The sequence below is a fragment of the Strongylocentrotus purpuratus genome, unplaced genomic scaffold, assembly GCF_000002235.5.
Source record: "Strongylocentrotus purpuratus isolate Spur 01 unplaced genomic scaffold, Spur_5.0 spur5_scaffold_1, whole genome shotgun sequence".
NCBI lineage: Eukaryota > Metazoa > Echinodermata > Echinoidea > Camarodonta > Strongylocentrotidae > Strongylocentrotus > Strongylocentrotus purpuratus.
This window is the reverse complement of record NW_022145594.1, coordinates 46,465,894-46,479,888: the sequence shown is the minus strand read 5'-3', so window position 1 is coordinate 46,479,888 and position 13,995 is coordinate 46,465,894. Positions and strand designations below refer to the sequence as shown.

At 38.3% G+C, this 13,995-nt stretch overlaps 1 protein-coding gene across 1 annotated transcript; it reads right to left on the bottom strand.

Annotated features, from left to right (window-relative positions):
• Nucleotides 1-10,252: 10,252 nt before the first annotated feature.
• On the bottom strand, nucleotides 10,253-11,369 carry LOC105436890 (lipase member H-like). Its single transcript, XM_030979006.1, has 2 exons — nucleotides 11,205-11,369; nucleotides 10,253-10,622 (listed from the first exon to the last, which is right to left on the bottom strand). Exons 1-2 carry the CDS (start codon nucleotides 11,229-11,231, stop codon nucleotides 10,323-10,325), a joined length of 327 nt encoding a protein of 108 aa, XP_030834866.1. The 5' UTR covers nucleotides 11,232-11,369; the 3' UTR covers nucleotides 10,253-10,322.
• Nucleotides 11,370-13,995: the final 2,626 nt, after the last annotated feature.

Sequence of the window (13,995 nt, the reverse complement as noted above, 5' to 3'; positions counted from 1 at the left end):
TTGTGATCCTGACAGCATATACCACCTTCTCTTCCTCATTTCGCGCGCTGTCCGCCGAGTGTTGCCTACCTCCAGGGCTCTTTACATTTCCTACACTGCAGCCGTAGCCTGCTTCATTGGGCCGATGCTTAGTGGTATGATCCTGAAACCGAAGTTTCATCACCCGCTCACGACTGGCAATGGTGTGACAATCATCAATGACTTTCTCTTATTGCTGACGTATGCTTCCCCAATTTCGCTGTGATGATCGTTGCTTCGTTCGTGACGGCCCTGACACTTGGAGAAATAAATATTCTGATGGTTGTGTTATGTAGAGACCGGGCACCTCTTTCTCTTTTCTCTCATGTTCTATCCCCTCTCCATAGCCCTAATAGCCCCCTATATTTGAACCTGAATACGAAACATTTTAAGTTAGGATGAGTATCTATGCTAGCTGAGAGCCAGAGGGGGGTTAACTCATTATTGTATGCTCTTTAACATAGAGTTAACGCCCCTCTCGATACAAACAGGCATGCCATTTCATAGAATGAACATCTGTGTTAATATAAGGTACTTTAACAACAAAAGCTCTTTATATAATTTTATTCAAGGCATTATACCAGTTTCTACTTCTGCATTCTTCCGCAGTGCAAAATCAAATAATATTCACATACCGGTACGTTAAATTAGGATGTACTACAGTAGAGTTAGGTTTATTCCTTCTTTTTCTTTCTCTCCCCTATCCTTTTTCTCTTCCTCTCTCTCTCTCTCTCTGTGCCTCCAACTTCTAGTTTTCACTGTATCTCTAATCCTCTCCACTCATTTCTTTCTCCCTCTCTCTCTCCTCTAAACACTAACATTAAACTCATAACACTTCATGATTTTCTAATTCAATAAGCATGCTTAAAGTGCATTACATAATTATGTATGCACACTTTCCCATGTCAGCAGATTGAAGCCCATAGATTAGTTGTGCTCATTTGGCATTACCTTTCTAAGTTCTTCCACGTATTTCTCACTTGTTGAGATTCTTAACCGTCTCCTGCTCCACCAAGTCTCTTGTGAAGATGTCTCTGAAGGTCCTGGCCAAGACATGGGTCACGTCCTGGGATCGACCCGAGGAGGGGCGCTGGAGGTACATCGGAGGCTCATCGTGGGTTAGTTTCCCCAACTTACCGACATTGTGGATCTGAAGTGGCCACTTTGTTTCTTTAGCTTGTAGGTCTTCGTTAGCTGGAGAGATAAGTCTTGATTTTAAAAAAAGAAAAGAAATTCGAGTAACTTTATAATATAATATAATAATAATTTTGTCACTGAACACGTGGATGGAGATTTGATATTTTCATGTGACTATATACCAAGTTTATTAAAAGTGACAGCTCCACAATTTATATGGATTTATTAGAAGATTGGGTGAATACGAGACATATAAGGAGTATAGACATTGGTGATGTGGTAATTTTTAATATAAACTTATTCGATATAAAGGAAGTTGTATATACGATAAGAGGTTGTATGACAAAGGAATTTACAAATTAAAACATATTCTGGAAAACGATGGTAAACTAAAATGTGACAGGCATTTTAATCGATTTAGGTGTTGAAGTAAATGAAATTGAAAAGATCAAGCACTTGTATGCCTGTTTACCAGTTTGTTGGAAAATAATTTTAGAAAGGGAGAAGAAAAAAAATAATTCTGGAACTGATTTCACTTTGGGGAAGAAAACAACTAATATAGCTGATCTAAAATCAAAACAAATTTATGTACAATTAATAAAGAAAGATGATTTTAAACCTTTGGTTTTTGAGAGAATTGGAAGGAACAATGGTTTTTCCTGTAAGGAAATAGAAAACATATTTTTAAGACTAAGACAGTGTACACTTAACAGTCGATTAAGAGAGTTTCAGTTCAAACTTATACATAATATTATATACAAACCATCACCTCTTCCGTTTGGTCTTGTCTCGACTAACTTATGCTCATTTTGCGAAAAAGATGAAGAAACATAAACATTTATTCTATACTTGTGAATTTGCACAATCAGTGTGGGGAATGTGCACGAGATTTTTAGACTTTGAAATACATAACCGTAGTTTGGAGGAAATTTTGTATGGGAAAGAGGAGAGAAATAAAGGAAAAAATCAATTAATGAATCATGTTTTAAATTCTTGTTAAATATCTGATTTATAGAAATAGAGAACTTAAAAACCACCCTCTTTTAAAATAGTATAATAGGGATAAAGTAGAAGAAAGAAATTGGCAGCAATGAGGGAACTCTCACTATTCATTTTTCTAAATGGAAAACCTGAGTATAAGACAAACAATTGGAACCCAGAGCCAGTTGTCCACCGGTTAAGAGGGGGGGGGGGGGATAAGGGAGAGGTCGGATAGGGTAGGGTTTAGACCGAAAACTTCAGTCTCTCTAATCGTCGGTTGTTCCACTGAGACTACGTCTGGCTCCACTAGACCTCCGATTATAGAGACTGAAGTATGGCCTATCGGGACTGTACGGGACTGTACGAAACAAAATGGTTTCGGTTCGAACCGGACCGCGATGAATGAGATATGCAACGAGATTTTCACTCTTTACATCCTCATAACTGCTGCAATTATAATAAAAATTAAAAATAACATATATATAGCTTATTTGACTTACGATAGCTTGCTCATTTAGATCCTAAATTAATGATTAATCCGAGAAAGTCTCGTCGTCAACATTATCCGTCTTGGTTTTAGTTGATGAATATTCATTTTTTCTTTTCGAACATCCGGTAGCTACCGTACCTACGTACGAGTCAGCCCAGCTTGACCAACGAACTCCCACGAAACGAGTGCTCTGATTGGCCATTTGGCTATGTTTTGGTAGGTTGACCAGGAAATATTTTGGCCGCCGGGTCATATAGCCCTATGTTCGAGTGCATGAACGTACTGTTATACAAATTGGATAATTCATATAAGTAAGTCCGTAAATTATACATTTAATACTAAGTTATCAAATTTTGATAACTGTAATTAGGACAAATGACATAGTCTACCGACCTAATTTACATCTGATTTAGAAATCAGAAAATTAGATCTAAATAAAGAAAATCGGGGGAGAAATGTCGGGAACGAAAAGATGTTCCCCTGTGGCTCTAAATTAACCCCACGGTACGAGATCTCTGGGTTACCATCTGTATTGGGGAATGACAACAAATGTCAGTTTTATTAAAGAAATGACCCAAATCAGATGGTTATTTCTGTCTAGATCTAGATCTAACTTTTAGAGGTCTAGGTCTAGGCATTTGGTTTAAAACAGACAATCCAGAATATAATAAGAACACTGATGGAAATAAACAAGAAATTTAACAATCATAATATACTGTCAGTGTAATAATCGTTAAAAATGTAAAAGTTTTGAAATCGCCTTAGGAATCGATTTAGGAGACAACAAGAAATCCCATCATAAACACAAATGCTCTGGTATTCTGCTAAAATTTGTGTTTACGGTTTTGTACAAAATCGGGTTTAACAAAGGAAGTTTTTTTCTTCCTTTTTCCAGATTCCCTTTTGTTAGACGGGATTTTAGACAAGGGTCGGGAAAAACTCGGGTTTAACTGTTATTTGTAAATATACGGATCAAAGATAGCTCATTAAGCCTTTGCAAGTATGTATCTATACACGAAGGCATATATATATATATAGACAAACACAAACACGCACTATACACTACACTTCACCTCACTACACTACACTACACTACACAACACATACAAAACGAATGCTGAAACTAAAATTTAATGAATGAAACGATAAATTGAATTTCCCAAAATGAAAATGAAAGCCAAAACAGGCTCCTCGGGTAATTGTGTTAATTTGAATGCACGGTCCTCGAAATTCAAGGCAGGAAATTCGAAATCGAAATGTTACGACTTCATTATACGTCAACGATTTTTTTTTTTGGCCCTAAATTAAATTGATTGGGCGGGTAACAAAAATGGAAATGCCCTGACAGGAATGATTTTACTGACGAATTTGGATGCTCATAAATTAATTCGCGTGTCTCCCCAAGGAATTCCATTGTCAGGATTGTAAATTTTAAAGACCATAGTACAATACAGACCAAAGAGTCGGCCTACTTAAATAATGTTGATGCGATAATGCCATAAGGGTGCGCTGATAAAATGACCAAGTCTTCTAGACCGTGTAAGATCTCTCACTGAGAGAGAGAGAGAGAGAGAGAGAGAGAGAGAGAGAGAGAGAGAGAGAATGAGAGAGAAGGGAGATTGCTCGACTCGGGAAAAATTATAATACCAACATTTTCTACTTTCCGATTTTCTCTATAGTTCAAATATGGGTGCAATTTATTTTCTGACTAATCAGGCCCTGCCTCTTTACTAAGTTCCCTCATAATGACCTCACAATTATGTTGTCTTTTGTCATGTTTTTCTTTAAGTATCCTGCGATGTTTTAAAATTATTTTACTTGTAGTTGTCGAACATTATTATACACAATCATGTACAATCATATTTCTTCAATCGTTGTATGGTGTATGCTTTATTAACATAATTATGTTCCTTCTTTTCTATTTTTCTCGAAGGTTTTATGATTCGTGTTTTATCTGACTGTTTAGAAAGCATGTGTATGCTTGTAAGTAAGCAGCCGGGGACCGGCGGTTTTAAGTCCTCTCCGAGGAACTTGTTAATGAGGATAAACGGCACTAGTGCATTGACTTGGTATAACATGGACCACCCGGTTACGAAAATGCTTCTCTATAGGGTTGTTTTAACAATCAGCCTTATCGCGCCTTTTTATGTATGATTATGTCATAAAAATCAGATGTGGAAATTTGAAATAAACTAAACTGAGATTAAGAATCTCGACTTACCTGGGATTAAGCCCTTTCCCTTGGTAAATCTGATTGTCAGATAACTGCAAAATGATTTTTCCTTTGTCCAGAATTAAATTCGACTTGTGATCAAAGATGGTTTAATACCGTTGACTCTCTTGATACGAATTATCAGGATTGAACTGTGCCAATCAAACAAAAGCGCGCGAGTGTATTCTAGTTGCCATATGGAGCGATTTCATTTATAATTATACCGATAATTATTATCGTCGTATTGTGAAGACTATTACGACGAACATGAAGTTCAATCTTGTCTGTACGGCCCGTTGCTGTGGGTCTATACATACTCGGAGATGCTAGTAATTCCATTTGACCTCCCCCCCCCCCCCCCCCCCCCCCATTTTTCGCCCTCACGACTATATAGGGCAGCGTTTCACGAAATATTGTCGTAATTACAAATTCACCGACATCTGTGTTGTCATTAACATTGCGTTTAAATTCAAGATAATTTAACATCTGATTTAAAAATACAGAAATTCGTCCTCCACTGGCGAGTGACATACATATACAAGCAACACAAACAATATATAAATACACTCGGGGATACAAAGAAAATACAACAATAATGATAATAATAATAATAATAAAACTGACATGTAACTTTGAAAACGGACATTAAAAATTGAATCTCGACAAAGCACAGAATGCATGAAATAAAAGTGCTCTGAACATTCACCCCTTCTCTCCTAGAAATGGAGTATGAGGAAAAAACACAGAAAAGAACAAATGAGAGAGAGAGAGAGAAAGAGAGAGAGAGAGAGAGGGAGGAGTCGCATGGAGTAGAACAGAAATGAAGAGTGAGGGAGAAAGAGAAGGTGACAGAAAACGAGGAGCTCTGAGAGGAATGTCGGTGATCTTGTACTTAAGACGGTTTCACGAAACTATGCCTTAACCATAAAGAAAATGAAACAATTAAGGTCAGTTATGAAAATGTCAGCCAGTACAAAAAATATTTCTGATTAAGATCCCCTATTGTCATATGAACTGAAATATCGAACAGATGGCAAGATGATTCTAGTCGGAGAAGAAACCCGGCCGACTACGAATCGTGGTGACGTATACGCGTCCATGATTTCAGAATTCTGACTCATAATGAAATTAGATAAACTATATTGTGCCCTCTCATGCATATCTCCTTTCTAATGCGCATTTTCTCCTTCCTCATCTTCTTCTCAACCCCTCATGCAGCTCATCCTTTTGCATTATTTTCTGTACCCCGATCTCTTACTTCTTATTTGCAGGCGCGTAGCCAGAGTTTGATGTTTTTTTTTGTTTTTTTTTTGGGGGGGGCACATACATGTAATCGATCGAGGTCAAAAAAGGGGTCTCCAAAATTTTAACCGATCCTGGAAATTTTAGGGGGGCACGTGCCCCCCCCCCCGTGCCCCCCGTGGCTACGCGCCTGCTTATTTGGCATTGTCTATTATACTTTTTGTATTGTGACCGTATTCTCCAATAATTTATTGGCCTTAAAGTACTCTCTCTTGTCCAGTTCTCGTCTCCCCTTTATTTCCTATTTTAGTTTCCTTTTTGTAGTTACGATTTTGTTAATTTAATTTATCATTATTCCTAACTATCATTTGAGGGGACTACAATAATTGTACAAGCAATGCTTTATTTTAGTGGACCCCTCTGTTTCCTTATAGTAAACGAATAATTGATTTGTAATGTTTTGTTGGAGATAGGCATACAACTATATTTTGAATACATTGGACATTAACCTTCTAATTTTTTATTCGCTCACTTTTTCTTCTCTCTCTCTCTCTCTCTCTCTCTCATCCTCTATTCCTCCCTTTCTCTCTCTCTTTCTCTCTCTCTCTCTCTTCTTTTCCTCTCTCTAATCCTCCTTTACCCTGTACCAGTGTTTATTAAATAAGACAGGACAAATGAAATATTATCATTTTTATTTCATCGTTTTATTAAACATCAACCTGCGTGTTTCTTCAACTAAATCAACCCTATATAGAGACCTAAGATAGTATGCCAATTTTTTTTTTAAAGCAACAATCGACAATACTTAGCAATGAAATGGTACATGACTGTGCCCTCTGGAATTAATTCACTAAGACGATGAAAGCGAAGGAATCGAGCGTTAGAAAATGTATATTTCTGTGGCTCGTTTATTATCTACATTATGCCAAAAACTTGCAACGTATCCGAGATTTGGGACGCGAAATTTTACGCCTGCTTTACGGTTTTAGAGTTTTCATTACATTGTTATTACAATTTGTTCAATGGCCTCAAAATCTATTTGCTGATTATTTTTCTTGTACTCTGCGTGCATGTATAGCCCAGGTGGTCTGAGACCAAAGCGATAAATCTATCTGGTTCAAATAACTGCAATAGGCCCACTTCCGAATCCAGTAAGAATCATAATTTGTTTTCACAATTTCGAGACGATAAAAGCCAGGTCGGGTGTACGTGACATGGTACGTGACAAATTGAAAATGAATGCATAAATGATTCCTCGAAACGTCTGAACAAAAGAAAATTGAAGTTTCGCAGCGATGGTGCCTCATCAGGTAAATACCCGGACAACGGAATCATTTATTTATTTTCAACTAGTATTTCCGAAGCATTCCGAAGCAGACTACTATATTATACAGGCATGTATTTGATACCAGCTGATTCCAGTTGGAAACCAGTAGATGCATGATTACCAGTTGCTTTACCATTTGAAAACCAATACATGATTACCACTTGAATTACCAGTTGAAACCTGTAGATGATTACCAGATGATTTACCAGTTGAAAACCAGTACATGATTGCCAGTTGATTTACCGGTTGAAACCAGTAGAATACCAGTTGAAAAACCAGTTCAATGTATCTAATGCATATTCATGATTAATTTGCATGTTAGCTCGCTAGTACTTAATTAATCTTATACTCAAATGTAATGCGCCTCAAATGATTATGTGATGGGGTCTAGCAAGAGTCTAAGTAAATATGGTTTAGTTGGTTGCCAGATGCTAAGCAATATTGATTATTGATTATCAACTGATTGCTGGTCGCTACTGGTAATCAACTGGTTATTGATCAACTGTTTGTTTCCAATATGGAAATTGGTAAAATGGATCCAACTGGTACCAGTTGACAACTGGTATTCCAACTGGAATCAATTGGTTACCAGTTGATTCCAGTATTCCAATATCCATATTGAATCCAGTTCACAAATGGAATCAACTGGTACCAGTACCAGTTGGTTCAACTGGTATCTAACTGTTTTTTCGACCTGGGCATGCATTTCGGACTCTTTGTAACCTAGCTATATCAGAGAATCAGGCATTCCAAACAGCAACCCATTACAATAATCAAGCTTACTTGTGATGAGAGCATATCGAACCAATTTCATACTTTCTTGATCAAAATATCTGCGGATACGTCTGAGATTGTATAGAAGATAGTATGTTGATTTGCATATATTTCTAACATGACTGTGTTTCCATGTTCAAATTAGTATCAAAGTATACTCCTAAATTCCTTGCTGTAACAAAGGTTTCACATTGGAGGATCCAACTCTTATTTTGAAATTTGTTGTGAAGTTCCGATAACCCCAATGCACGTTCACTATCGTTTAGCTTAAGATTATTATTAAGCATCCATATATGAATGACATTTTTACACTTTTCCAACATTCATTCTTTTATTCATCAATTCATCCATCCATTAATTTATTCATCAGTCATTCATCAATTTATTAATTTATTCATCAGTCATTCATCAATTTATTCATTTATTCATTTTATCCATTCACCAATGCCTTTGTTTTTGATTTTCCTAAATTTCGTGTTTCTATTTTGATCCTTATTACCCTGAAAATATGTTTAAATTATAATTTGAAACAACTTTCAATTACATCTAAATCATTCAAATTTACGTATCCAAAGTTTTGTATGTTTATTTTTTAATGTCAGTTAGGTTGAATGGTTTTACTTACACACAGGTTTTGTTTTACTGTTGAGGCTCTAACTCTGACTCGAAGGAAAACATAAAGAAAATGATAATGGTGATAAAAAGAAGAAGAAAATGATCAATTATTACAAAAGAAACACTGACTACACTTGACATATTTAAAATTGTATTTTCACATTAACCTATTGACAACTAAATGTATTCATTACTATAGGCTTAATACAGGGGCCACTCGGTTCCAGTGTAAGCAATGGGTTAAATGAAATATGTTGAGGTAGCAGTTTAACACAAAAAACACACAAAACATTGTGTTATAATAATGATATTAAGTTGATTTGATTTTGGTTCGGTTGATTGATTTCTCAATTTTTCATACAATAATAACCAGTAACAATCTGAACATTTTGTACATAGTGGTGAATCACCGTCATTGACTATTATTTGTTCAACAAAATGTTGGGAACGATTGACATAGCAAAATGCAGAAGAGCTGCAGCGTAAGCGTACACTTGAAGTGCATGCAGCTCTTTAACTTATGATAACAGCAACAGCAAAATATGATAATATAAACAGGCAAAAAACAATAGGAATTCACGGCATATTAAAATGAAGACAAAAAATAATGATAATAAAAATAATAATAATAAGAAGAAATAATAATAGCAATAATGATAACAATGGTAATAATCATAACAACAATATTCAAATCACTTTACAATAATGTTATTATCAGAAGAGGTGAGCTTTTGTGATATTTTTGGAAGGCATTTAAAAAGTGCTGGTTGCGAATCTGGGTAGATTATTCCATAGTTTTGATGCAGGAGTTGTGAATGCTCTGTCACCAAGGGTTGGTAGCATGATGCCCTTGAGAGGAGCGAAGGGAGCACGGGAAAACTGCCTGGTATTTACATGTATGCAGGGGGCGTTTCACAAAACTTGTCGTCGGAGACAAATGACATTTTTTGTTATAACCTACTGAAATCCTTGCTTCTGATAGGCTATTAGCAGATTTGTCACTGATTTTTGTCATTTGTCTTTGAAAAAAGGCTTTGTGAAACGGGTCCCAGGAGTTCAGATAATAATGACGGAGCGAGACCGTGGATACATTCGAAGGTGAAAAGAAGTAGAAATTACTTCGATATGTACATAATCGTCGATGTTTTCACGAAGTGACGGTAGTGAAAAAAAATGCATTCACTTTGCGTTACGATTTTCCTCACTACCGTCACTTCGTGAAAACAAGGACGTAATGTATCTGTTATCATTTTAATAGTATGCATCTACAGGGTCCGTCTTACAAAGAGTTGCGATTGATCCAAATCAATCGTAAGTCCTCCGATCAATCGCAAGTTTGCAATCTCCTATCTCTTGTGTACATAGCTGCGATTGATATCAATCGCAAATAATTTGCGATTGATATCAACTCGTTATAATACAGGGCCCAGATCTTCATCACAACGTTTAGACAAAGTGTACATAAGAGTTTTGATGTTTGTTTCTTTCGTACTTCCATTTTGTGGTAATTTTCCTGAAATCGCCTATCACCCTTGACAGAAGGGATAATATTTATTTGTTTTGAGATAAAACACGCCTTCGTCATGAATGGGACTTGCAGTGTAACCCATATCGGGACAAGCCATGTTCCGACAGTCCCGGGTTTGTATTCCCTTCTTGTAGTTGTCCCATTTAGGTGCCCAAGTGGTGGGCCTGAAGCGGCATGGGGTACTTTTGGAGATGCTCTCGGTGTAGTATGCAATGGCTTTCATATGGTCGCAGATGATGCTGAAGTAGCAATTGGGCATGTCCGTCCCTCCGTTGGGGTAGAAATCTTGGTGGCCAAGCTGTGAAAAGATTTAGGACAAAGAAGCGACTGAGTGTTCAGAGAATATAGGGAAATACTGGCAAACTTAGGAGACCACAACCCGCCCTTGTTTCTACCCTTGAAATTCGCAGGGAATACACTAAAGATTCCTTTCAATTTGAGACCTGAATAATGACTCCAAAAAATAAGTCGGTCTGTTGGTAAGTCAATAAAAATCCTGAAAATCCTTCTTTTTTTCCCCGGAAAATAATGTGCCCCCTGGCCCCCCGCCAAGGTTTTTTTTTTTTTTTTTGGGGGGGGAGGCGTAAAACGTGGAAAAGTAGGAAAGGGGAAAAGAAAGAAAAGAGAAAGAGAGAGACAGAGAGAGAGACAGAGAGACAGACAGACAGAGACAGAGGTAGAGATATAGATAAAGAGAGTTGATGGTGGGAGGCGGGGGGAAGGCGAAAATGAGGGGGGGGGGTAGAGATAGTACCCCTGTACTACCAAATTAGATTAGAAATGAGTAGGCCTACGTTTAACGTCATGTAGCCCTTTTCTGATTTCCCCTTCTTTAATCACAAAAAAGAGGAACATCTTTTACAATAGTTTCCATAGTTACCTCATCCATGAGCCCAAGCCCTCCCATTGCGATCAGTTCACCGTCAGTGTGTATGACGTCAACAAAAGTTGCATCGGATTTGTCTAGACGACAGAAGTTCCTCACCCGTTTCCCGCCAAACCCTGGGCCTGCAGGGTCCAAACCTGGTATAAAGATATATATATATATATATATAAAAGAGAGAGAGAGAGGAGAGAGAGAGAGAAAAGAGAGAGAGAAAAGAGAGAGAGAAAAGAGAGAGAGAGAGAGAGAGAGAGGGGAGAGAGAGAAAGAGGAGAGACACAGACAGAGAGAGAGAGAGAGACAGAGAGAGAGAGAGAAGGCGGGGGAGAGATTGGGTCAGTTAATATCAAATTAATGAAGGCCCCATTTCCCATTTTCTTTCAATAGAGGCCTACGTGTATGAGGCCGAAGCATCTGTTTGTCATATTGATATACAAAGTGGAGAGCGCCGCCGACATCGGAGGATGCTATACTACTAGCAATACTCTCTTTAAAAAAAGAGTGAATTTTCACTCTATTTTCACTTTCTTGGGAGTGACGTCTGTGATCACTTGTTTAGGAGTGCAAATCGATTGATTTTAGAGTGCTCTCTCAGAAGAACAGAGTGAATGTTCACTCTATTTTCACTACATTTTCACTCTCCAGAGGAGTGACGTCCGTGATCACTCGATTTTTTTTTAGAGAGTACCGCTTCAACAAAGGCGAAGTTCACTAGTACTCTATTGCATCAGGAAACAGATTTGCATAATTACGTAACAAGAAAATGGAATGTAAAAATAGCTTTAAGTAATTCAAGCTATATGCCCCCCCCCCCCCCCCCCCGCAATTAATATCATATTTCTAATTTAGGGCATTTACTCAGCACTGCGGAAATTAAATGACAAAATTCCCCCCTTCCCTTTCTTGGGCCCGCAAACTCGGTGGGAAGTACCCCTTGTGCCAGACAAGAACCTCAAGTGCACAGCTGGTGTTTTAGTGAGAACAGTGCATGAACACAATTTTAAGGAATTTGTTACATTGCCAATAGACCTACTGTTTGATCAATATTTGATCTGCCATATATTCAAAATAGTTTGTATATTGTACTAAACAATCAGAATACACGCAATCATTAGTGTAACCCTGAAGACCATTAGTTTTTGCATGAAAAGAGGAAATGATTTTCTGACGCAAAACTAGAAATTCGTTTTCCGTGCAAACAAATAACCTCCGTATAATTTAACCATTGCACCCATTTTTCTTCTCTCGCCACCTTTTCACATCTTCTCAACATTATGATCTTGCTGTCCCAACTGTTTTATCCATTATTTAGTGCGATTCTATTTTATCGTTGGAGCCATTGTAGGCAGACATGACTATGCTCTTTACAACGATATAGATTTTTTTTAAATATACGCTCATACATTATGAAGGTCGGGCAATAGCAAGATCAACTGCAAAGGCAGGCCGTATGGTGTTTTCAAATCGACTTATTCTGGAATTACTTTTTTGATTATCTTTTTCAATTTAAAAGTGGAAAGCTATCACAGAACATCCGGCTGGAATAATTTAATTAAAATTTTAATTCAATACTCTATTTTTTCACCTAATCTTACATGACCTTGTTCACTAGCGGATACTACCTTTAAATCAGGGCTGGCATACTGCATAGCGGCGTACATCATTAGAGGCGCCGTATTTGTGAAAATCGTGATCGTGAACAGACCGGACAGGTACATAAGAGAACAACAACCTACCCCCCCCCCCCCCGCCACCACCACTGAGCGAATTTTAGACCGGCGCGATTTTCAAATTTTTGGGAGCAAAAAAAAAAGTGCTCACTACTCCCACCTAATCTTACATGACCTTGTTCACTAGCGGATACTACCTTTAAATCAGGGCTTGCATACTGCATAGCGGCGTACATCATTAGAGGCGCCGTATTTGTGAAAATCGTGATCGTGAACAGACCGGACAGGTACATGAGAGAACAACAACCTAGCCCCCCCCCCCCCCCCCCGCTACCACCACTGAGCGAATTTTCGGCCGGCGCGATTTTCAAATTTTTGGGAGCAAAAAAAAAAAGTGCTCAGTACTCCACCCCCCCCCCCCCCCATATCGGCGTACATCATTAGAGGCGCCGTATTTGTGAAAATCGTGATCGTGAACAGACCGGACAGGTACATGAGAGAACAACAACCTAGCCCCCCCCCCCCCCCCCGCTACCACCACTGAGCGAATTTTCGGCCGGCGCGATTTTCAAATTTTTGGGAGCAAAAAAAAAAGTGCTCAGTACTCCACCCACCCCCCCCCCCCCCCCCCCCCCTCCCCACTGAGCGAAATATTGGCCGGCACGATTTTTATATTTCACCACACTAAATTTAAAGTTAAAATTTAAATTTGGGCCTCCACCCCTAAGAAATCCTCGATCCGCGCCTGCTACCTCAGCCACACTGCCAAGACGATTACAAACCGAATCGAATCCGATCAATAATAGGCAATTGCAGGTAAAATTGATTTTGTTCGGTTAAGTGTCTGTCTTGTGTCGGACCCTTGTGACCGCGGTATCACATCCCCGGATTTATCAAACCGACTTCCAACCGATTCCAAGCCGACCGATTTCTAGGCCACCCAGAGTAACGTAACAAGTAACGTTTTCTTTGGTCTGTTATCGGTGTGGCATTGTCTGGTGTTGTTCTCATCGGTGGGACTGGGGTACTAGGAGACCTAAGGCCTTTATCTGCTCTAGGACATACTTTTATGTAATTTATGAGTTTGCCTGAACAGTCTGAGCTGGATTGTATTGTGA